General features: G+C 38.1%; 2 protein-coding genes across 2 annotated transcripts; one reads left to right on the forward strand and one right to left on the reverse strand.

Moving 5' to 3' along the window:
• The first annotated feature begins 1,289 nt into the window (after positions 1 to 1,289).
• Positions 1,290 to 3,286, forward strand: LOC116729917 (general transcription factor II-I repeat domain-containing protein 2A-like). Its single transcript, XM_032578801.1, has 2 exons — positions 1,290 to 2,853; positions 3,214 to 3,286. The coding sequence occupies exon 1, from the start codon at positions 1,444 to 1,446 to the stop codon at positions 2,824 to 2,826; it is 1,383 nt and encodes a 460-aa protein (XP_032434692.1). The 5' UTR covers positions 1,290 to 1,443; the 3' UTR covers positions 2,827 to 2,853; positions 3,214 to 3,286.
• Positions 3,287 to 15,385: 12,099 nt separating this feature from the next.
• On the reverse strand, positions 15,386 to 22,258 carry lrrc4.2 (leucine rich repeat containing 4.2). The gene is made up of 2 exons (XM_032588926.1): positions 22,104 to 22,258; positions 15,386 to 21,962 (listed from the first exon to the last, which is right to left on the reverse strand). The coding sequence occupies exon 2, from the start codon at positions 21,839 to 21,841 to the stop codon at positions 19,841 to 19,843; it is 2,001 nt and encodes a 666-aa protein (XP_032444817.1). The 5' UTR covers positions 21,842 to 21,962; positions 22,104 to 22,258; the 3' UTR covers positions 15,386 to 19,840.
• Positions 22,259 to 22,870: the final 612 nt, after the last annotated feature.

Genomic DNA, 22,870 nt, shown 5'->3' on the forward strand with positions numbered 1-22,870 from the left:
GACACTTTTGAGGAAAGTTGCATTAAAACTTGCATTCAATATGGACCTTGAACATGGACCCAGCACTTTTCATTAAAAGTGTCATTATTTACACAATGGATAGCACTTATAAATAGTTCTAAAGTGCAGACAAAATAGATCAATTGTCATCCTTCATCTAGGGAAAACATGTCGATCAAATAAATTGATACAGATGATAACATACTAATCAATAAAGTTTATTTGTATAGCACATTTCATCAACAAGGCATTTCAAAGTGCTTTACATCATGAAAACACAAAAATACATAGTCATAGAACACACAGTCAACAAATGAAACATAACATTTAGTCAAGTGCCAGAACCAAATGCTGTTTCTCCACATTTGGTTCTGGTTCTGGGGACGCAGAGCAGACCAGAACCAGAACCAGAAGACCTGAGAGGTCTGAAAGGTTGATACATTTCCCTGTAAACTGCGATGAGCACAAAGGCTTAAAATTCAATCACATTACACAAGCATAATTCATAATAATACAAGATAATTTATTCCAAATGTGACTTACAAGCAAATCAGTTTTCGAAAGTTTACAAACATTTAGAAGTTAGTGTTAGGTAGATAATTATAGGGAACATATTCTAATTCAAAGAATCATAGCCTAGTCCAGGGGTGGCGAACACGCGGCTCTCGAGCCGCATGCGGCTCTCGACCAATAAGAATGCGGCTCTTTGCCTGTTACCATATTTTCTATATACTGTGGCTCTTTCCTCGTTTCATGTTTCTTTTCTTCTTTTTTTTTATATCTTAAACACACTTAAATCCATCAGGGGTTATTAAAAACAAATAATAATATTTTAAAATTAATAAATTAATTTGACAGATTGGGTGTTTTTTTATGAGACGTAAGACGTAAGAGACGTAAGTGACCGCCAATCATATGCGCGGATTACGTCTCATACCGGGAAATTAGGTAAACATTTTATATGCATGCAGACCGCAGACTTGCCTTCTTTGTAAAAATGGCAAAATGCAAAGCTAAACGAAAATATGACGATGAACACAGGACATTTCTGGAAGAATGGGAAGATGCTTACTTTTTTATTGAACGGAATGGCAAATCGCTCTGTTTATTATGCGATACCACGATATCACATTACAAGGCTTCAAACCTTCAGCGTCATTTTAGCACACTCCATGCTAATATTGACAAGGATTTCCCCAAAGGTACTGAACTACGGAAGCAAAAATTGAGCACATTGAAAAGCCAGGTAAAAAGACAGTCTCAAATGTTTCAGCAATTGACCAAGAAGCTGTGACACTTGCATCCTATAAAGTGGCATGGAATATTGCCCGTGCTAAAAAACCATACAACGAAGGCGAGTTTTTAAAACAGTGTTTTGTAGATTTAATTGACATTTTGGCTCCAGATAACAAACAACTCAAAGATTCCATCACTGATCTCCAGATGTCACGACACACAGTTGAAACCAGAATATCAGACATAAATAATGCGCTTGAATCTGATCTACATGCAGACCTGAACGCATGTGCTTATTTTAGTGTAGCATTAGACGAGTCATGCGACATACAGGACAAGCCACAGTTGGCAATATTTGTACGAATGATTTCTGAGGACTGCGTGGTGAAAGAAGAGCTTCTCGATATTGTCCCATTAAAAGACAGAACTCGCGGCACTGACGTAAAAGAAGCAATGATGGAAGTATTCAAAACAGCGAATATGTCTTTAGAAAAACTCACCGCAATAGCCACGGATGGAGCGCCATCGATGATTGGTTCTGTGAACGGCCTTGTGGGCCTTTGTAAGGGTGATGACCTCTTCCCCGATTTTTGGAATTTTCACTGCATCATCCACCGGGAGCAACTCGTGTCTAAAACACTGAATTTAGACCACGTCATGAAACCTATGATGGAGATTGTGAACTACATCCGCACGCATGCCCTTACTCACCGACAGTTCAAAAATCTCATTGCTGACCTAGACGGAGACTTGCCAGGTGACTTGCCACTGCACTGCGCTGTAAGATGGCTCTCAAGAGGTAAAGTGGTTTCACGCTTTTTGGAGCTTTTGGAACCAGTAAAATTGTTTATGGCAGAAAAGAACAAAAGTTACCCTCAGCTCTCAGACCCCAAATGGCTTATGGATTTGGCTTTCTTAGTGGACATGCTTTCACACTTGGACAAACTAAACCTGGACCTGCAGGGGAAATTAAAAACTCTTCCTGATCTGACACAAAGTGTATTCTCCTTTGTTAACAAGGTGAAGCTGTTCAAAGTGCACATTCAAAATGGCAATCTGTCCCATTTTCCTTCATTGCGCAGCGCCCAGCAGAAGGCTGGCATTAGAATGAATATGGGTCAGTACGTGAAAATGCTTGCGCAACTGTACGGGAGCATTACTTCGCGTTTTGAGGACCTGCAGCAGAAAAGACCACAGATCGCTCTTCTCATCGACCCTTTTAATGCAGAGGCAGACTGCCTCAAATCCCCGCTTGTCACTGATGAGGCAGCGAGTGAACTGGAGATGGTTGAGCTACGCGAGGATGACAGACTGAAATCTCTTTTGAAAGAAGGCCCTGTTGCGTTTTGGAGAGTTGTGCCAACTGAAAAATACCCGTGTGTAAAAAGAGCCGCCCTCAAACTGCTGTCGATGTTCTCCTCAACATATGTCTGCGAATCCCTGTTTTCTACCTTGAAACACGTGAAGTCCAAGCATCGGTCCGTTCTGACTGACACTCACGTAAAGGAACTGCTCCGAGTGGCTACAACTGAATACCAACCTGATTTGCAGAGGATTACTAGAAACAAGAGATGCCAGAAATCCCACTGAGATTATCACCCCATCACCTCCAGCAAGGTAAGAAACTCTGTGATGTAGTTTGAAAAAAATACCATCTGACTAAACATGCCTGTGTGAATATTTCAATATTGATCAATTTACATTATACAGGCCCTATCTATGTATCTGAAGTGTGTTCATTAGTTGCGTGTGTCAGAGCGAGGGATAGAGAGAGCAGTGCCTGTGTGTGTGTGGAGAGGGGGGTGTCTGACCTCCAGGGTAGTTGCTGTATTACCTCTGGCTAAGCTGCATTTGATGTGTGTGTTGAGGGTGGACACTTGAGGGTTATGTTGTAAGAAGAGGAGTGTGTTATTAGAAAAATATATGGTTTTAATTATGTGTGTTTGTGTGCGCATGTGTGTGTGTCTGTCTTGGCAGGTCAGCGCGTGGTGTGGCTCTTGGACTTTCACAGTTAAAGATTTCGGCTCTTTGTGTCTAACTTGTTCGCCACCCCTGGCCTAGTCATATCAGCCAAGTACACACAGTGAGTGATCACTAAATCCAAAAAAAATTGTCACAATAGTTTGAATCCATTATGCACGACAAAAGACCTTCTTTCCTTTGCTCTTTTCTCTTTTCCATCCAGTTTAGCTCATCCTGATGGTCCGTGTCTCTTGTTGTTTGTGCATCAGAGACTTCAGCTAAATGAGGGCATAGGCTGGATCCAAAAATCGGGAACAACAAAAGGGGTGATTTGGAATTAAAATGTTTGGGAACCATGTTTTCAGTTAGTGGATGCCCAAACATTTGTCATTTACAAAAAACAGGCTTGTGGCGTAACCATGTGGAAACTGACATTGGTGCATGTGTGAAAGCGTAGAAAGGTTGGGGGGAAATTGATATCACAAAAACAACATTTTGCATCATAATTTGGTCTATTTGTCAGCAAATGAAAATCACTGGGGTCCCACTGTTAACGTGAGAAGTATTCTAATTGTATATTTTATTGGAAGGTAATATTGTTCATGATTATTGAAATACATGAGACTTGTTGGTATTGTTTACCACGTCACCTCTCTCTCTCTTCCTTCCTGTCACTTACCACAATCTAATAACCAAAACAAAATCAGACTAAAGAAGAAAAAATTGTGAACATGATGAGTGAAAACTACTTTGAGCTGGTCTAAGAACATAGGTGTGTGCTTTGATTAATGGATTGGGAAATACTGACACATTTTAGAGCAAAACTGTGCACAGCCAAATTGCAATGTTGTTTACACTGGCTAAAAAACAAGCTCCAGTTTTATTCAAGGTGACTAGCTGTTCATGTATCTGCCACGGTTTCTTTGTAAAAGTGTCTTGCAAAATCTTGCAGGTACCTCGCTCCTGTTAGCAGCTGTCTTGTGGCCTGAACAGGACATTGGTGACTGTCCTTGACCTTTTCTTTCCTATTAACATCCTCTCCTCCTTCACATTATGGGCAGAGAAACATGATGGGAGAAAGGGCAGCTCCAGAGAAGAGAGGCTAAGGCGTGGGTGGGTAAGACGTTGAAGAAAATCTGTGTGTGTGCGTGAGCGTGTGTGTCCCGCTGATCAGCAGTGTTCACTCTGTAGGAGTCCAGATTGAGCGGTGTTGCCTTCAGGAGCTGGGTAATATATTCAGCTGATGAGCTCTGCTGTGCACTGTAAAGAGTTTTTTCAAACTCACTCACTTTTAGCCTTCCCAAGGCATCACATGAATAGACAGTCTCAAAGTTTCCATGACCCCTACTTTCAGAAACTGAATATTTTACTCCAAGAATGTTTTTTGGTGTGTTTTTATTTATTCATTCTTTCTTTCTTTCTTTCTTTTTTGAGGGATACAGTGTAAACTGGCTCGGTTTCAAGTGTGTAACAATAAATGGTGAACACAATATGCCATTTAGAATATTTGGGGGAATTGGGTATTAGCTGTATAGATTAGTGTGTTTAAGAGCGACAGACAGAGTGGGTACAAAGGGCTGGCTGTGTTTCATGGGCTGGTCCTTATTTCCTGAAAGTGGCAAGCAGCAACTTGGAATATCAATGATGCTTGAGTCCCCACAGCAAAAAGTGCCAGGAGAGTGACTTTGTGTGCGCATATATATATATATACACACACAGATACATGTGTGTATGTTTGAATGTGTGCATGTATGGCACCATGTATATTACTTAGCTTTTGCCTGTAGACTCTTTCTAGATGCCTGCTACTGGTCACAACACTACTACACTGTATTTTAACAAAATTACACACATACACACTCTTGCTTTGGGGCAAGCTCCTAAATTGTACTGAGACTACAAACTGATCAAAGCAGTTTCTAGCAGGATTGATGCTACTTGGAGTTTTAACCTGCTTATATCAAAGCTTCCCAACACACCTACTCTATCTCTTTCTCCCTAAACACACACAAAACACACACTGCATTGTTTGCTTGAATCTCCTTCTGAGGCCTGTGCCACTGTGAGTGAATTACACACTCACTTTGACAAACACACAGACTCATGGCTAAGCAAAACACTAACAAGAGTGACTGCAGCCTACATGAGGGCTTGATCATAAAAATGATTGATAATCACAGCTGAGAAAACAAATTAAGTAAGATAATGTCTCACACTTTGGTTTTGTGTAGGCTTCTGTCTTCCTACAATATTTTTTAGTTTTCCGGTGTATCTAATTTGGCAAGTTAATAAATGCTAGTAATTTTGTTTATTCTCTAACAAAATCAGTGCCACCTTCACTACGACTGTGGCGGAAATACTTCTGTTTTCATTTTAGCTGTGAGTTTGTTCTCTGACTATTATCATATGATTTACACAACAATTTATTTGTAAGATTATGTTTTCATTTAGTTTAGTTTAAAAAAAATAATTTACAAAAAAAGTAACCCTCATACAAAGAAAATTCTAGAAAAACCCCCCCCAAAACAATAAGCAGTTTATGGCAAGGCAAGTTCATTTACATAGCGGATTTCAGCAACAGGACAATTCAAAATGTTTTTGGTGATGAAAACATTCATCTAAACAAACATTACATTTCAGTGGCATAGAAAAGGAAAGTAAGGAAAAATTAGAACACACACAAAAAGTAACTATGACCTTGATTTAAAGAAAACTTTGTTAGGATTTTGGGTTGTTTGGGTTTTGTTGTGTTCATTAGTTTGTATTTCTATTAATTCTGCTTCCTTTCTATTTTCACTTCAGCTCTTTCCTAATGATTCTAGTTTGGTTTATTTCTTGTGTCTGATCCTTTCTTAGTTACTTGAGTTTATTTATGCTTCTTTGTTTAGTTATTTTTCTTAGTCCCCATTGTACTTTCCCTCAGCCCCTGTGCCACTTTTCTCTTTCTCTCTCTCTCTCTCCCCCTCTCCTCAGGCTGCCTTCTGCTTTCTCCCATCACACCTGCAGTCAGTTAGCCAATCAGCCCAGGTCTATTGTTCCAATATTCACTCTACCAGTATTTAATCACACTTCTTTTATTCACTCTTTGATGGTTCCTTCCATCACTCCTAGAGTTTCCTTGCTGGTATTTCCCTGGATTTATATTTTTATTCTGCTCTGGCTCCCTGCCTTTCTTGTCATTTTTGTAAGTTTTCAGTTTTGTCATTAAACACATTTAGCATGATGCGTGCTCCCAGCTCCAATCTGCATTTTGGGTCCACCAACAAACCCAACATGACAACATTGTGTTTCAGCCTTTTATGCAGTTTTCTGGAAGTTTATTCCAGATTAAACTGAATGCTGTTTCTTCATGATTAGCTTGGATTCTGGAGATCAGAACAGGGACTACCTTGGTTAATCCAACATCAGATCTTTTATATATTTGGTACTCATTTTTAAAAATTCACTAAATCTCCATGCCTATGTGGAAAGAGAAGGAACTTTGCAGTCATTTAAGTTTGTTAGTAGTTCAATTGTAAGGAAATTGTTTCAACCTTTTGGGAATGTGGATGCAATACTGCTGTAATGATTTTCCTTGTTCCTTCATCTGTTCACATAGAAGTATTTTACTTTCTTACATTTTATTTTAATACACTGATAATCTAGTGCACATCAGATACTCACAGTGCAATATTGTTTGGGTGCTGCAAGGTCCCTACTGTGAGCTGTATCCATTTTTAGTTTGAGGATACAGATCTAGCTTTCATTAACATGATTTCATAAGATTTTTGGCAGACTACATGCTGTTAACTTGCAGTTTACACCACTGCAACATTTTTATATCAAAGCTTCCATCCCCCTTTTCAGCAGAACATGCTGGATATTTATTGCTCAATCGAAATGATTTTTTATGCTCGATAAGTGTATTTGTTGGCTCAATTATATCAAAGAGGATGGTCATGTCTAGTGTTTTTTTGTTGTTGTTTTGGTTATAAGGCTGGAAAAAACGCAGCGAAAACACAATGAACTGGTGCCTATAAAGCTCTAACACCAGTTCAGCACTGGAACTGATTTTTGATGGAAAAGGCCCCCCAAGTGAGAAGTTGTTTAACAGTGAAATAGTGGACTGCTCTCTCCATCTCTGGAAAAGGCCTTTTTATTAGTCAAATATTTTTTGGAGTCACTATTGCTCTACTTTGCTGCTCAGAGCTGCATTGAATGAAGTTATTTGCTTTCTGGAATTATCCTCTAGATGGTTGTCTAGGCACATGGCAGTGGGGTGGAGACCTCATGGCATAACGAGAAAGCTTTCTAGGCACTATACAAGTTCATCTAAAAAATTAGAACATTCTGAAAACAATATTTCTTGCAATACACTTCAGAAGATGGGGCACATGTATCATAACAATTCATTACTCATAGTGGGAAAGATTTTAAGCATTTTTTTATGTGATCGTATGGCTTTCAGATAAGAAAAACCCAAAATTCAATGTCTCAGAAAATTATAATGTTACATAACTCAATAAATAAAACATTTAGAATGTCAGGTTTCTTAAAGATATGCTTATTTCTAAGCACTTTATGCTTGGTTGGGCTTCCTTTTGCATGAATTACTGAATTAATGTGACATAGATTGAAAGTGATCAGCCTGTGGCACTGCTGAGGTGTAATGGAAACCCAGGTTGCTTTGATAGCAGCTTCCATGTCATCTACTTTTTTGCAATCTCCCTGTAGCTCCTTTAAGGGGTTCAGGTCAGTCAACTTTGCTGGCCAATTAAGGACAGCAAAACCATAGTTGTAAAAGCTTTTGGTATCTTTGGCAATGTGGTCCTGTTGAAAATGAAATCACATTCTCCAGAAAGCTTGTCAGCAGAAAAAAATCATGATATGCTCTAAAATATTCTACTGTGGATGGCTGTGATGACTAGGGGCTATTTGATACAAAAACAAACTTAAGAGCCACTAGGAAGGAACTAGAGCCACATGTGGCCCACACTGTGCAGACCTCTGAAGACCCCCTCAAGCCGACGTGAGTCTTCTATGATCTACATCACACACACTGCTATTATGGATTGCTTGCATCTTCATTTTAATTGCAAATTACATTCAGTGCACTTAGCAACTCTATTACAGTGTGCTTCTCACAGTTTTCAGAGAGATGGCTGGGCACCAGACAGCCTGATCTATAAATGTGCACACCATACCATCAGTAAAGCTAAGTGTGTTATATATGAAGCCGGTAGTAATATGTGTAGTTAATTTGATTTACTCAGCACATACCACTCAGAGACTTTTTATCTCCTTCAGCAGTTGGATCACTCCGCACCAGCTATACCCAGGACTATTTAAATCTGACAAAATTTAATACTCGTGAATTATGCTATGAAAATGTCTAAAATAAATATTTCAAAGTTTGCTGTCTAAACTGTGAGCAAAAAAAAAAAAAAATCAAGACCTGCAAGACTGTTCTGTCAATTAAAGCTTATGCCCATCCAATCTCACCCACATATACCCGTATACAGTCATACATCATTTCACCCAATGATTCTCCTTCTTTCCCTGCTCCATGTTGGATGGATGCGACAGTGGGACAATAATGGAGAGCAGAGGCATGAGTGAGTCCTGAGATGACAGAGAGCCCCGTGTCCCAAAATCCCCCTTTACTGCACCATGTCGTCTTGTCACAGAATAATCCTTCCTCACTTCCAGAGAGGCAGGGGAAGATATTCAAAGCGAGAGAGGAAGTAGTGAGATTAAACCAAGTCATACAAAACGTCCTTTATTTATCTAACGACAGAGCAAACCAACAAAATAGAAGATAGGCTAGAAGTCACATAAGTTAGGGTCCACATATGCAGTTTGGAGTACATGCAATTCTTAGACAAAATTAAAAGTATAGAGAAATATTTTGAAAAAGAGCAATGGAAAGGAAGGGGACAACATGAACAGAGAGAGCTGGTGGCCGTTGTGTGTGGGTAGACGAGTGAAAGCAGCAGACAGAGAGAGCCAAAATGAAAATAAGTGAGAGTGGAAGACTAAAGAAATTAGCTCATTTGAGTTGACAGAGCCGAGCCAGAGTGTTTGGAAGTGATAAGGTGGAGAATGTGCAGCACAGGCAGAAGTTGAAACAGCTGCATCTTCTCATCCTTATTAATGCCACTGACACATCATTAAACACTCCTGTTTCCAACTTGGCTATTTCTAAGCTAATACATGCATGTAAACATTAGCCTAGAGAACATTTGCCATTGCTAATGGCCTGCATAATTTAAACACAACAGAATTAGCAGAAATAAAAACACATTTGTTCCCCAGTCAATGCTTATCAGCAGGTTGTTTCCAAACTGATAGTTGAAATTTTCAAGTTGGATATTAAGAATCCTCTTTGGATGGAGATAAATGCTTCTATTTTATAAGTTTGACCCCAATTTAAATTATTACAACCATTAATAAGCTTTTTTCACATGTTCTCAACAACCTGAGTCTTTGAGGTTTTTTTTATACATAATTTCTATCTATCTGTGTCTTACCTGCTCCTGCTGCTGTCTTCCAATTTCTCCTTTTCCTGTTCCTCTGCTGCATTCTCTGGAGGAACTGGTTGTTTTGTTTACAAGTCCTGACCTAATCTCTGTCAGCCGCAGCTGTGGCAAATCATCCGTCGACTTATTTTTGGCCATGTACTGTATTTCAAACCCTGTTTAGAATTATGATTTATAGGTAATGTCTCAAGGTACGAAACATTTGAAGTCAATATGTCGGATTCATCCATGCATAGTGACTCTTGATGCATTGACTCAATTTCTTGAATGTATTTTAATTGACAATTGTCTGATGACTGTGGATATTTCTGCTATCAGTTTCCAGACACTTTTTTTCCCCACTGAGTTTTCTATAAATATTCCATACCAATTTCTCAATATTCTAATTATCAGAAACACTCAATTTGGGGTTTTCATTGTCTGATAATTGCCACTGTATATAGACAGGATTGGTTTGTTTATGTGAATTAGTTAATAACTTTGAGAAAAAAAAACATTACATTGCGAAAGACTTTCAAGTCTGAGTAGAAAAAATAGGCAAGTCATCCTATGTACGTAGGTACACAATCCTTATCACCAGCCAACAGTAGCAGGAACTGCACATTTAAAGTTGCTGCAGATATGTGCCATTTTCTCTGTATTTAAAAGACAAATTTGCAGCCTGAAAGGAAAAGAAAATACCATTGGTTTTTGGTACTAAAATACACCCACTGGAAAAAATCCAAGTACACTCACACCTATTTTAAGAATACCAGTTAACCTTAGACATCATGTTTTGAACTGTAGGAAAAACCTGGACGACCTGAAGAAAAAAATGCAGTCTAAGGGAGAATAGAAAAACTACACTAACATAAGGCATTTGCCAAGATACAAACAGGGAATCTTCTTGCTGTGAGGCATCAATAACAACTAGCACACCACCAGCTAACAACAGCTTATTCTATTTCATTTGCCAACACCTAAAGTTACTAAAGGTATTTTTTTTTTTTGTTTGTATTATTTTGGATCTGCTTTTAAGCTCCCTGTTTCCACAGTTTAGGATGGAGTCATATTTTCTCTATTATCTCTACTAGATAATTTGAAATAATTTCTTCAGCTTAGAAGACATGATATATTATGAGGTACAATTTGCCATGCTAGATAACCTATTAGCCTCAGAACTGTCTCAGTGCTTTGTGGCACAGATTCAGCAAGGTACCGGAAACATTTGTTAGGAAAGGTAAAATAGGTGGATATGATACCAAATTGATGCAGAGGTGACAAAAACATTCAGGTACATACTGTACATTATACTGATTTAGTGACTTGTGATTTGTTTATAGATATTGAAGAAAATTAACACCAGCTATGCATTATTATTATTACTTTTGTTGTACAATAAGGCACCAAAGTACAGTGACAGTTAGTGAATTTATTATGTATGTGTATAAGTTTTTACCTAAATTTATGGTCTTAATAATCATTTTGTTTCCTATTGCAACAAATTATTGAAAGAAATCACTTTTATATTACTTATAAACAAGATAAACTTTGTACTTTTTCCATTTTCCAGTTACCATCTTCTCGCTACCGCAGCATGGATTCAAGCACATACCAGTCAGTAAATAGTAACACTGAAGACTTAGAGGTCCACAAAGTAAATATGAATACAGTGCATTTTGTCAGGGTCACAGTAAGCTTTCTATTCACTCTTCATGGCAACCATAATAACAGCCAATCACCATCGTACTGGAATTCAGGGAAACCATAGCAACTTTGAGGCCTTGAATGTAATTGGCAAAACCAATGGAATAAAAGAGAAAGGAGACGGAAGTGAATTAGGAAGAAAAAAAAATCCACACCATTGCCATAACTGTTGCATAGCTGAGGAATGAGTCAGTTGATAAACTAATAAGCTAAAATAGATGTGTTTAAGTGGCTTTTTTCTTAACACAATTTACACAGTGATGTTAAATTTTTATATCTCTTTTGTTCATACAAATGGACATTATTACATGTACTTCCTCAAGATGCAACAGCTGAACAATGGGATTATTTATTTTACTCATTCTTACCCAATAGACTTTTGTGTGAATTTGAGATTTTGTTGAAATGAAGATGTCAGTGTCATTGCAATATCAATGTGAATAAATGTAAACTATATAATCCAACAGAATATTATGCATAGCATAGACAGAAATACAAACTCACTTCAATCAAAAATAAATAAATAAAAAGATTAAATGATGTAGGTAAATGCTGTAAATGCAGGTTGTAAGCATGTTGGTTCAAATTATTAATTAAAAATAATACATTTTATATTTGATAATAGTATCTTTGAACTTTACAGAACAAAAGACTTGTGAAGGAAGTACAGTGATGTGAAAAATTAAACTGTGTAGATTGTTTAAATTTTTACTTTTTTGTCACACTTCACTGTTTTAAATAGTTAGACAGAGTTCAAGGGTTAAACCATTGCTTACCAAAAAAGGACAAGAGACATGCCTTATCCATCCATCCATCCATCCATCTGTCCGTCCTTCCATCCATCCATAACCACTTATCTAGCAGGATGGTGCCTATCTCCAGCAGTCATTGGGCGACAGGCAGGGCACACCCTGGACAGGTCACCAGTCCATCACAGGGCAACACTGAGCATTCAGGACAAGCAACCACACACACATAATCATACTCAGGAGGGCAATTTAGAGAGACCAATTAAATATTTGGAAAGGAATGCAATGTATTACAGCTAGTGGAAAACTATCACAGAATCAAAAAGCAAAACACTGTTACAATGTTTCAAAGCACACCATCATGTCCGGCATAAGGGCTTGCTAAATTACAAATTCTTGGTTTGAAGTGCCGTGCTTAAAGTCAGGACTCGAGATGCTATTATATGTCCTGAAACTGGCTGCTCATTCTCAAAATGCCATCCAGATTGGCAAAATTAAAATAATTCTGCAAAGAAGAGTGGCCCACAATTGTAGCAATAAAAACAACTCATCACTAGTTATTGCAAAATCTCAGCTGCAGTCATTGATGCTAATTGGGGAAAAAACTGTGTATAAGGGTAGGGGGAAACCGCTTTGTTTCATTGAATCAGATCAGTTGATGGAGGTTTTTTCCCTCTGATTTATAAATTTATCCTTGGAAAACTCATGGTATCTTTGTCTGGTATTAAAATCAGAAACATAAAAAAAACATGTCTATAGTGCAAATATTTATTCACAAAACTGCATACATTTTGCCTTAAAAGAAGAAGGATAACTATTTACAGACATTAATATACATTTTTTAAAAATCAATAAAAATTTAACTAAAACTACATTTAAGTAATTCTATGTTTTCGGTGTCTGGAGTTTAAGGTGAACAATTTTAACTTTTCGTCTGCTTTAGTGTTTCTCGCTGTATCAATTATGATATAAAATGTGATGGAGAAAATCGCATTTTTTTCATAAATGTGATTTCCTTTTGCTTCTATAGTCCTGAGTTGGTGAGGTGAAAACAGTAAAAGCAGTAGGTACAGTGCTGGAGAGCAAATACATACACAGACAAGCTCCAGGAAAGACAGGCACAGACTGACATAGAAGTAAACCTGCAGGAACATCCTATGGTGGCTGTCTGCTCTTAGAGCTGCAGTGTTTGAAAGCAAGCAGTGTGGCCTAAATTACAATGACACTGACATACTGTATATTGTACAGTACAACATAGTGGTGTCTATGCTCTGCAAGGTAGATGAGTGGCATGTTTTATATTATCAGTAAAGTAGAGTGGACAACGATTTGCGTCATTATTGACGCAAATATTGTGGATTTGCATAGAAAACAACACACATAAATCTAGATATTTTACTCTATAAAAAGTATATATATCAATGTCCGTTCAAGACAGAATAATTGTCTTTTAATATTTTCTGTTGTTTTTAACCGGAATGAGAAAAATAATTTAACAAAATCAAAGCACAAACATATCGTTATAAAGTTGTGACTCAAATTTATTTTTTATGCTAAAACTGCTTTGTTACTTTCTGTTGTTGCAGCCTGCATTAAAGGGATAATTTGATCTTTTCAAAGTGAAGCTTTGTGATTGTTTTATTAGCGTTAGGTAATCAGACTCGACTCCCGTTTTAGTTGATTTTAAAGTGAACTGAATTTTAAACAACTCTGACTGAAAGTGTTGATAACAATGGGAAACACCTACACTTTATTGTGGAGGTGTTTAATATCAACTAATCCAGTATTGTGTCTGAAGGAAACATTCACACCGTAAGTTATTCTGAATGAACCCATATGACTACCTGCTGGCTTTGCACCATTTTTAGAGTTTCTTCACTTTCCTGTAAACTTCAGTTTGGCATCTTTTTTCCAGCAGGCAATTTTTTTTTAACTGAACCTCCATTTTAAAAAATACAAACTGCCATTTAAGATATTAAACTATGCAGAGATCTCAGACTCAGAATAGTTACAGCACAGTGATGCCCAGTGTAAGATGATCAATCAAGCTTTATTGGGGTAATGAGAATGCAGTCTTGGCCACTGTTCACTATAAGGAACACCATGGGTCATTTCTTTCAGTAACCTTATAGGCATAGAAAAGTACCTCTTCCTGCAGAAACTTCATTAGCAGATACAGATCCACAAGCTCTGGGCATAGCTCTATCTCATAGTAAGCCAGCAATAGAAATTTATCTCAACACTTTTTTGTTTTTGCTTCTCTGACTGTCCACTCACAAAGTAATATTTTTTTTTTTTTTATAGAAATAGCATGCACTATTGGTTCTTGGAAGATACATCTTTCAGGACAAGTTGCTCAAGTCTTATCAGGTAGCCCCCACTAGCTGAGTATCAAAAGAAAGGAGGAGTAAACCATGAAAACAAATTAGTGGGAATTTGTGTGCATTCTGCAAAACTTAATAGAAATCTTTTTGCAGAGCAGATAACAAACTGGGTGTTATTTCTTTGAGGTGTTGAGGTAATAATATTAATATAAGGGAGTGAAGGAGGGAGGAAGGGGGAAACAGAAGATGGCAGTATGGATAGTTCCTTTGTAACAATCCAACATCTAGTAAAATTCAAACAACTCAGCTGTTGGACTTCAGTCAGCAGCCACTCGAGAGAAAAAAAATCATATTAACCCTACTGTTGTCAAGGGAGGGCTTTCTAGGTACTTGTTTTTAATAGTAAACATTTAGTAGACTTACAATAGTAAGTCTTTTTCAGCATATTATGCCTGACAGTGGTGGAGCACAGTCAGATCAGCCAATGGACAGTGTTATGGTAATTCCAGACTTTACTCTCTCTTAGCTGTTACACAGAAGAAGAGGAGAAAAAAAATATTTGACGAAAAGAAATAGTTATCAATGTTTTCATGTATCTGATAATAAAACACATAGAAGGCCTCACAAACAGCTAGAAGCCTCTTGTGGGATTCCTAACAGAGCCAGAGCCACGTTGTGCTGGAAAAAAAAAATTAGTCTGCTGTTTTTGTCAACCCACACACATTGAGACATCCAAGAACATTCAATCTGGCCAAAGCAAAGAGCTGCATGGCTAGTGACTGAGTACAAAGAGATATTAATGAAAATGAGTAAACACTTGAGTCTTGACTGCTTATAGTGGTTTACCTGCTCCAGATGAAAACACTAGCTCATTTTTTCCTTCTATTTAGACCAAAGCAAAGCTTGAAAATCGCTTGCCCAATAGCTTATTTGTTTTGAACATATGTGCAAAACACATCTCCTTTTGGTCGTTCTGCTGTACCAGCAGTATAAAATATTTTTTAAAATCAAAACACAAGTTGTATACAGAGGGGCACATTTACATTTGTTGCCAGTCCATGTAACTAAATAAAAAGTCTTAAAAAATTGTATGTTATCGTAGTAGTAATAACACAGGAAAATTTATAACATTTCAATCTTTAACTTAAGTACATTCATGAAGTGGTGGCATTGGCATTGTGGGGTTAGTTGGCTCACCTACTGTATATCTGTCTAGCTAAAACATGTAATAATATTTAAATTTTATATTTTAGTCAGAAGTGAATTTTTTTTTGTTATATAGATTCATCACAGATAGTGGAATATTTCACAACTTTATTTCTTGTAACTTTAATGAATATAACTTAGAGATAATAAAAACCCCAAAATTGAGTGTCATTTATAATTCAATAGGTATTGTTACCTGTAGCAATGCCTTGGAAATAGATGAAATGTAAACATCTTTCTTACTTTATGCTTCAGTTTTTTTTTAAGTTAATGAGATAGGAACTCTTAAGTAGCAGCTTACACTTCTGTTTCCATGGGGTATAAATACAACATGACACAAAGGTCAATTTTCTCTTGCCACCCAAAACTGTGAAAATAAAATCACTTTTTGAGAGAACTGTGGAACAGAGTGACATCTCGAGGTAACTAAATCTGTATCGCAACCATCAGATTGAATTTGCATGCCAACACATTTTTTCCAGAGATTTTATCATATCATTTTTTTAAACGCTCCACCATAGAAACGTAATTTTGTTGTATAGTGTACAATGACAAAAAAGGAATTGACTCAATTTTAACAATATTTTGGGGAAGACCTAAGAATCCTCTTTTTATATTCATGAAGATAGAAAAGGCTCACAAATCAAATCACAGATTGTCCAGATTTGTCCACAAGTCAAGATTTGGCTAATGCATTTGTCAGTTTTTATGCCTGTATCATTTTAAAGTGAGTCTAATAGCAAAAATCATTACAATTTCATTTCCTTTTGTGTTCTCACAAATAAAATGAGGGTTTTCTAATTACCAATTTGTTTGAAGGAGTCAGTTATAAATAGAATTGTCAAGTTCACATTTGATTAGTCTAGGAGTCTGATTATTTAAATGGTTTGCGGGTGTAAAAAAAACGTACAAACTTGGTATTATGTCCAAACCTGATCTACAAACAACATACAAACCGAATTGCAAAATGAGGAGAATCTCAGGTACAATTAATCTAGTGTGTCCACCTTCATGAATATGCAAAACATGCATTGCGCTTTCTGATTACCAGAAAGCGCAATGTATGTTTTGCATTCTGGAAAGAGGATATGCAAATGTAATGACTTAGCATCCATGATGCCATTAACTAAACCTAAACAAGTTTGCTAGATGCTGTATTTGCATCTTTATTTGACACGTTTAAAAAGTAAGTGTAAGCTGACCCACAAAGATATGTGCATTGTTACTGGGATAATAGTAAAGCGGTTGCAGTGTCCCTGTGGTACATACAAATCATACACATCTTGCCTGTTAGTCTAATTTTTTATTCTCTGGTTATCCAAAATGCTTCTGGAAAAATTATTTAATTACATTTAGGAATTCACCAACACTCCAAGCGTGATTGGCAGTTTATGAGCAGACTCTGTCAACGCTATTTTATTATTTCAAAATAAAAATCTCAAACTTAGCTATAACAAGTGGTCAGGCGAAAGACACCAACCTTCATATTCCGAGCTAACACTCCAGTTTGACATCACATACCCAGGGCAGCGCTTCACAAGAACGACTTCACTTTCAGGAAAAATATTATGGTTTTTTTTATTTCACAAGATCTCCTGTTGTGGTATCTTGGTACACTCCAAATATGAAACAAAATACGAATGTGTAAAAAAAGCACATTATGACCAGGGTTAAGCAGATGATCTGTGATCCTGTGGACTCGTTTCTCTTTAAAACAATTTTCAGATTTAAATGTTAAATATAAATGAAGCAGATTCTACCAGAAAACTGAAAATTGGCCACAATATGATCTTTTGGCAGGAAAAATCCATATCCACAACATTTGGTCAAATCAAGCCAGAAATACTTCAGACACAAATCATCTTTCTTCCATGAACATTAGGGGTACAAATGATGGCGCAATGAGTGAGTTTGTCTAAAACAATTATTTTTTAAGATGTTTTTGTCACTACATGAATGTATTCAAATTAAATGTTACTTTTGTTTAAATTAAATTTCAGATCATTACAGAAAAAAAGACGTTTTAAAAATGCTTTTCCCAAATATTTGTTAGGGGTGACAACAATTCTGCATGATGTACGATAATAGTCATGTGCAGTGCTGAGAATTTAAATGAAATATTGGTGGTGCTTTCGATTCACAATGCTTTATTATTTTCACATGTGTCATTTTAATTTCCTCTTTATATCAAGTTTCTGCAGCATTAGAAAAATTGCACTGAAATGACCATTAACCTACACTTTTGAATAGCATGTGTCAAATCATTACAATATATGGAAAACTGCTGAGTGACTGTAGAAATGGCAACGATTTAACATCATAAAAGAGGCATTTAAGTGATCACAGAAAGAAGCCACAGTTATGGTAGCTGGCTTTGTAGCTGCATGACATCAAGATCATTGCTCAGAAATTCACTGACACAAACGGCATCTGATGAAAAAAAAAAGCTAGAATTTAAAACAAATTGCTTTCTTGTTATTAGGTGTCACTGCAAATTGCTTAAGTTGCCTTGCACTGCAATTTATATTATTTCCATTTTTTTCATGTTAACAGCACAACATAATTTTTTTTTTTCTTTTCTCAATTAATATCAGATTCAGAACATAATTAGGTCTGAGTATGAGAATGTAAGAAAAGGAATGCACAATCTGTGTATGACTGTGTCAGACATGTATTTTTCCCCTTCACAGTCACTGAGAAATCAATGTTAAGAACTAAGCTGAGGCATCAAAGACCAACAGCTTATCTGACCTGCATAGAGCCCCACTGTGGGGTATAATGCAGCATTGTACACCAATTACTTAAAGACCCATTCATGCAGACACGAAGTAAATGCATAGGACCGTACGATAAGGGTGTGGGGTAAGTTACCATTTACATTACTGCCTTCAGCCTTTAAGACTAAACAACCTACACAAATATAAAGATACTGACAGGAAGGGAAAAAAAACATCAGATGAAAGTCTTTCAGATTGGAGAAATACAAACCAAATGATGTTTTTTATTACCTCCATTGCCTCCTTTGTTGCTCCATAAAAATAGTGTTGCTAAAAATAAAAGGTAAAACTAAAGTAAAATAATTTATTAGTTTAGTCCAAGGGAAAGCTCCAGTGTCAGACATTCATTTGTTTGACTTCAATACTCTGTGTTTTGTAATTCCAAAAGTAGAATCATCAGCAAAGCCCCATTTTAATGCACAACATGTCTTTTCTTTTGAAAAATTAGCATTGGAATGAGCCCTTGCAAAGACGAGTCAGGCAACTGCTGTAATGCATTACTAAATTAGCCCTAAACACTACACAAGCCATTAAGAAGCATGTCAAAAACCTAAAGGGAGAATTCAAAATGCAACCAATGACAGAAAATAACATTTTAGCAACAGTTGTTATTAGACTGCATGTCACCTTTGCCAGTTGAACCAGTGGAGAATCATGTACACATTAAATAAACATGTTCAGATGCGCTACAAAAAAAGCACTGGCACTGTCTAAAGAAATACAACATTGCGCCAGCAAACACAGAGTTAATTCTTAGCTGCAGAAATTCACTGCAGTCCAAAAGCATTTGGCTGATAGCTACCAAACAGCACGATTTATCCTGGCTATTTTGCTGCTATAGGACAAATGTTTATGTCTATCATTACTTTACTAATGTTTTTTTTTGTTCCTTAGTTAGGGAATTCCGTTTTATTGCATATTATATTTGGCACAGTAAAAACAGGAGTTTGCATGTTGAATTGCAATTATAAACTGGTGCCTTTATGAAGAGTTTTACTTTTCCCTAAATGGGGTGAAAAAACTAAATGCCTCTTTGCTTACATTAGACAGTACCACTCTCTACTTTCAGTCAGAAAAGCAAATTATTTTATGTTTTTTTTAAATAGAAGTCATCAGATATTAGAAAATAGTTTCAAATTACTTTCTTTCTTGATATATTCTGCTTTTTTAACCAATGTCTGGCTGGAGTTTCAGTCATATATATTTTTCATATTTATATATTTATGTATAGGCATATACAAGAAAAAAAAGGTCTGTTTTGCACTTCTGTACAAAAGAAAGTTAACATTTTGCTCTTTGTGCATTATATTGCCTGGACTGGTGAGCAGATTTGACCACAGAGGTTTGGACCGAGTCATAAATAGATCCACAGAGAGTATAATTCAGATTTGGGTCTCTTGAACTTTCTCTTTGCCGTGAGAGGTCATTATGACATAGGGATCAGCAATGATGCTGATGTGGCTGTGGTGCTGTCTGACTGAGCGATGGAGAGAGTTGTTCTGGGTCCAGTGAGCCCCATAGCTCCCTTGACGGGATGAAGAGGAAGATGACACATATCCAGGTTTAAATGTGTTGCTGTTGTGTTCCACTAATGTTGGCAGTACCAAACCTGTTTCGTCAGAGCCACTGGATCCAGATGTAGGTGGTGGAACAGGTGGAACCTCTTCCTCCATTTGTATGATTTCTATTGTCCTGGCTGCAGCCACAGTACTTCTCTGCTGATGCCTCTTTCGCAGTTTATAGAATGCTATCAACATGGCGGCTGCCAGCAATGTAACAGCTACAAAGCAGCCAATGATGATTTTTGTGGTTTTCATCATCTCATCCAGACTGGCAGGTGGCCCACTAGGTACTCTGGCTGTAGGAATTGATACCTGCCTTGGAGTTTGAGTATTTTGGAACAGCACAGTTGGTGTGGAGATGAACACAGGTTGAAAAACAGAGGGTGAAGCAGGTAAAGTGGGCTTGGGCTTAGGGGTCTCCTCCACTGTGGGCTCTAACACTTCCACTGTGACAGTTGTAAAGTAGGATAGGTTAGAAGTGTTAAGTTCAGCATTGCTGACATTGAGATAGGCAGAAGCATTGGAATTGCCTGCCATGTTGCTCACCATGCAAGTGTAGACTCCTGTGTCTGAAGGGAGAACATTGGAAAAGTTGAGTGTCCCATCATTGAGAACAGATATCCTTGGATGAGCTGAGCTATGGGTTAACACAGTCCCATTGGGGAGAAGCCATCGGACCGAGCTCATTGCTGCTGTACGACACTTCATTTCCGCCACCCTTGCAGCAGAAATGTTCAGATCTCTTGGAGCATCGAGTATGACTGGTGCTGAACACTGAAACGTTGTTTGATCAACTTCCACTAAGTATCTTCCTCTCATCTGGACTGGAGTGTGGCAGCGTCCACAACAGGTGGAATTTGTGGGAATATTTTCTCTGAGCCACCAGGAAAGCCAAACTACATCACAATCACAGCGCCAAGGGTTATGGTGTAGATGTAGCTCCACCAGGTACTGTAGGGGGGTGAACAGGTTATGGGGAAGGGATGATAAGTTATTATGGGCTAGATTCAACTCCACCAAAGCAGTGATGTCATCAAATGCATTCCTCTCAATGATGGTAATGGCAGAGTTCATAATCCAAAGTTTACGCAAATTCTTCAGCCCACGGAAGGCCCCGGGCTTTAGCTCTGGGAAAACGTTTTCAGAAATCTCCAACTCCTCCAGTCCCAAGAGAGGTGACAAATTTGGAAACTCCCTTAAACTGCACATCCCTAAATTCAGGTACTTGAGGTTATGAAGGCCCTCAAAAGCCCCTTCAGAGATGTACTCCAACTTCCTCAACTCTCCCAGGTCTAGTCTCATGAGTGAGGGAACTCGGTTAAAGGCATAAGAGGGAATGCTCTCAATTGGATTATTTCTGAGCCACAGCTCTCTCAATTTTGAAAGATACTCAAAAGCTCCACTTGGTATGACTGTTAGTCTGTTGTCAAACAACTCCAGGGTATTGAGGCTAGTCAAACCATTAAAAGCCCCAACTTCAATCTGCCTGATTGCATTTCTGCCCAATTGCAACACCTCCAGATGATGCAAATGTCTGAAGGTATCTGCTTGTATGGTCTCTATGCTGTTCTCCATCAGGTTCAGGTACCTGGTGTTGGCTGGGATGTTCGGAGGAACCCTGATCAGGCCTCTGCGGGTGCACACCACCTTGCTGAGCTGGTTAGTGCAGGAGCAAACACCTGGACAGTTCTGTGGAATTGTTGAGCCCAACTCCGGCCCTGTGGACTGGCACATACTAAGAGCAGGCACCATGAGGGAAACCACGGCTAGCAGGGCTGTGTTCCAGGTAGACTGCACATTAACCTGGGCCAACGGACTCATGGTGTGGAGGGCTCATTATTCTGCATGGTGGGGGGAGACGGGACACACCGAAGGACAGACCACCCTAGCCTGGCTGGAGCAGCTCAAGGCTCCCAAGTTCCATCGACAGTGCAGGAAGATGCTGCATCAACATTTTGGTGTGAAGGAATGAAGGGGGAAACAGGCAGAGAAAGAATGAGAAAGGTTATTCTAAGAAAAGCAGCTGAGGAAAAGCAGATCAGGAATGAAACAAAAAGGCTGAGCAACAACATTACTAACTTACCTCATTAGTTTAAAGGTGCTCCATTTTCCCAAAAGTTAAAAGCAACAGCCATGAGTCATATTAACTGAGAAATCCTTTCCATCAAATGACATAAGATAAATTCTCTCGTCCCCGTCTTTTTGAAAAAGTCATGCAACTCTTTTTTTTTAGCCAAGGATATAAAATGTCTTCTTAAATTTAAAAACAAAAACCAGCTAAGAAAACACTGAGAGCAAAAGGTAAGGCCATGAAATCTTAGCAGGTGCTTAGATCCTTTCTTCCTCCACTGAGTCCCCTCCTGCCAGGCTGCAGATTCCAAAATGCTGCTCCACCGTGGATAAATCACAATGATCCATTACGTAGCTGATTGCCACAGAGGAGCAGAAAAGATGGGACTAACTGAAATTAAAGAAAAAAATCCCCCTCTCTGTCATCTCCTGGTACATGTGTTGGCTCGTTGGTTGGTTGCCTGTTTGGGTGAGAGACCTCCCTTACTGTGACTTTGCCAAGGGCTTGTCGGTCGCTGATTAGCCCTGTTGTGACAGAGAGTGGGAGACAAAAAAAGACTAAAGAACTCCCGGCACAGTCATCACCCTTTTCGCTCATCCTCTGCTTTCCTCTTGCTTCCTCCCAACATTGGGCTGGCCCCGGTCAGAGCAGCTGCATGCTGCCGAGTGCACAGTTAGCAGTAATCCGTCTATTCCTCCTGGGGGGAAGGGGGTAGAGGGTGGTGGGAGAGATGGTGGCGGTGTGTGGAGGGTTGGGGGCGGGGGGGAGGGATACGCTGC

This window comes from Xiphophorus hellerii, chromosome 2 (genome assembly GCF_003331165.1).
Source record: "Xiphophorus hellerii strain 12219 chromosome 2, Xiphophorus_hellerii-4.1, whole genome shotgun sequence".
NCBI lineage: Eukaryota > Metazoa > Chordata > Actinopteri > Cyprinodontiformes > Poeciliidae > Xiphophorus > Xiphophorus hellerii.

Excerpts from the sequence above, each read along its gene's own strand:
- LOC116729917 (XM_032578801.1), top strand. The coding sequence starts at position 1,444 with ATGTCACGACACACAGTTGAAACCAGAATATCAGACATAAATAATGCG.
- lrrc4.2 (XM_032588926.1), bottom strand. The coding sequence starts at position 21,841 with ATGAGTCCGTTGGCCCAGGTTAATGTGCAGTCTACCTGGAACACAGCC.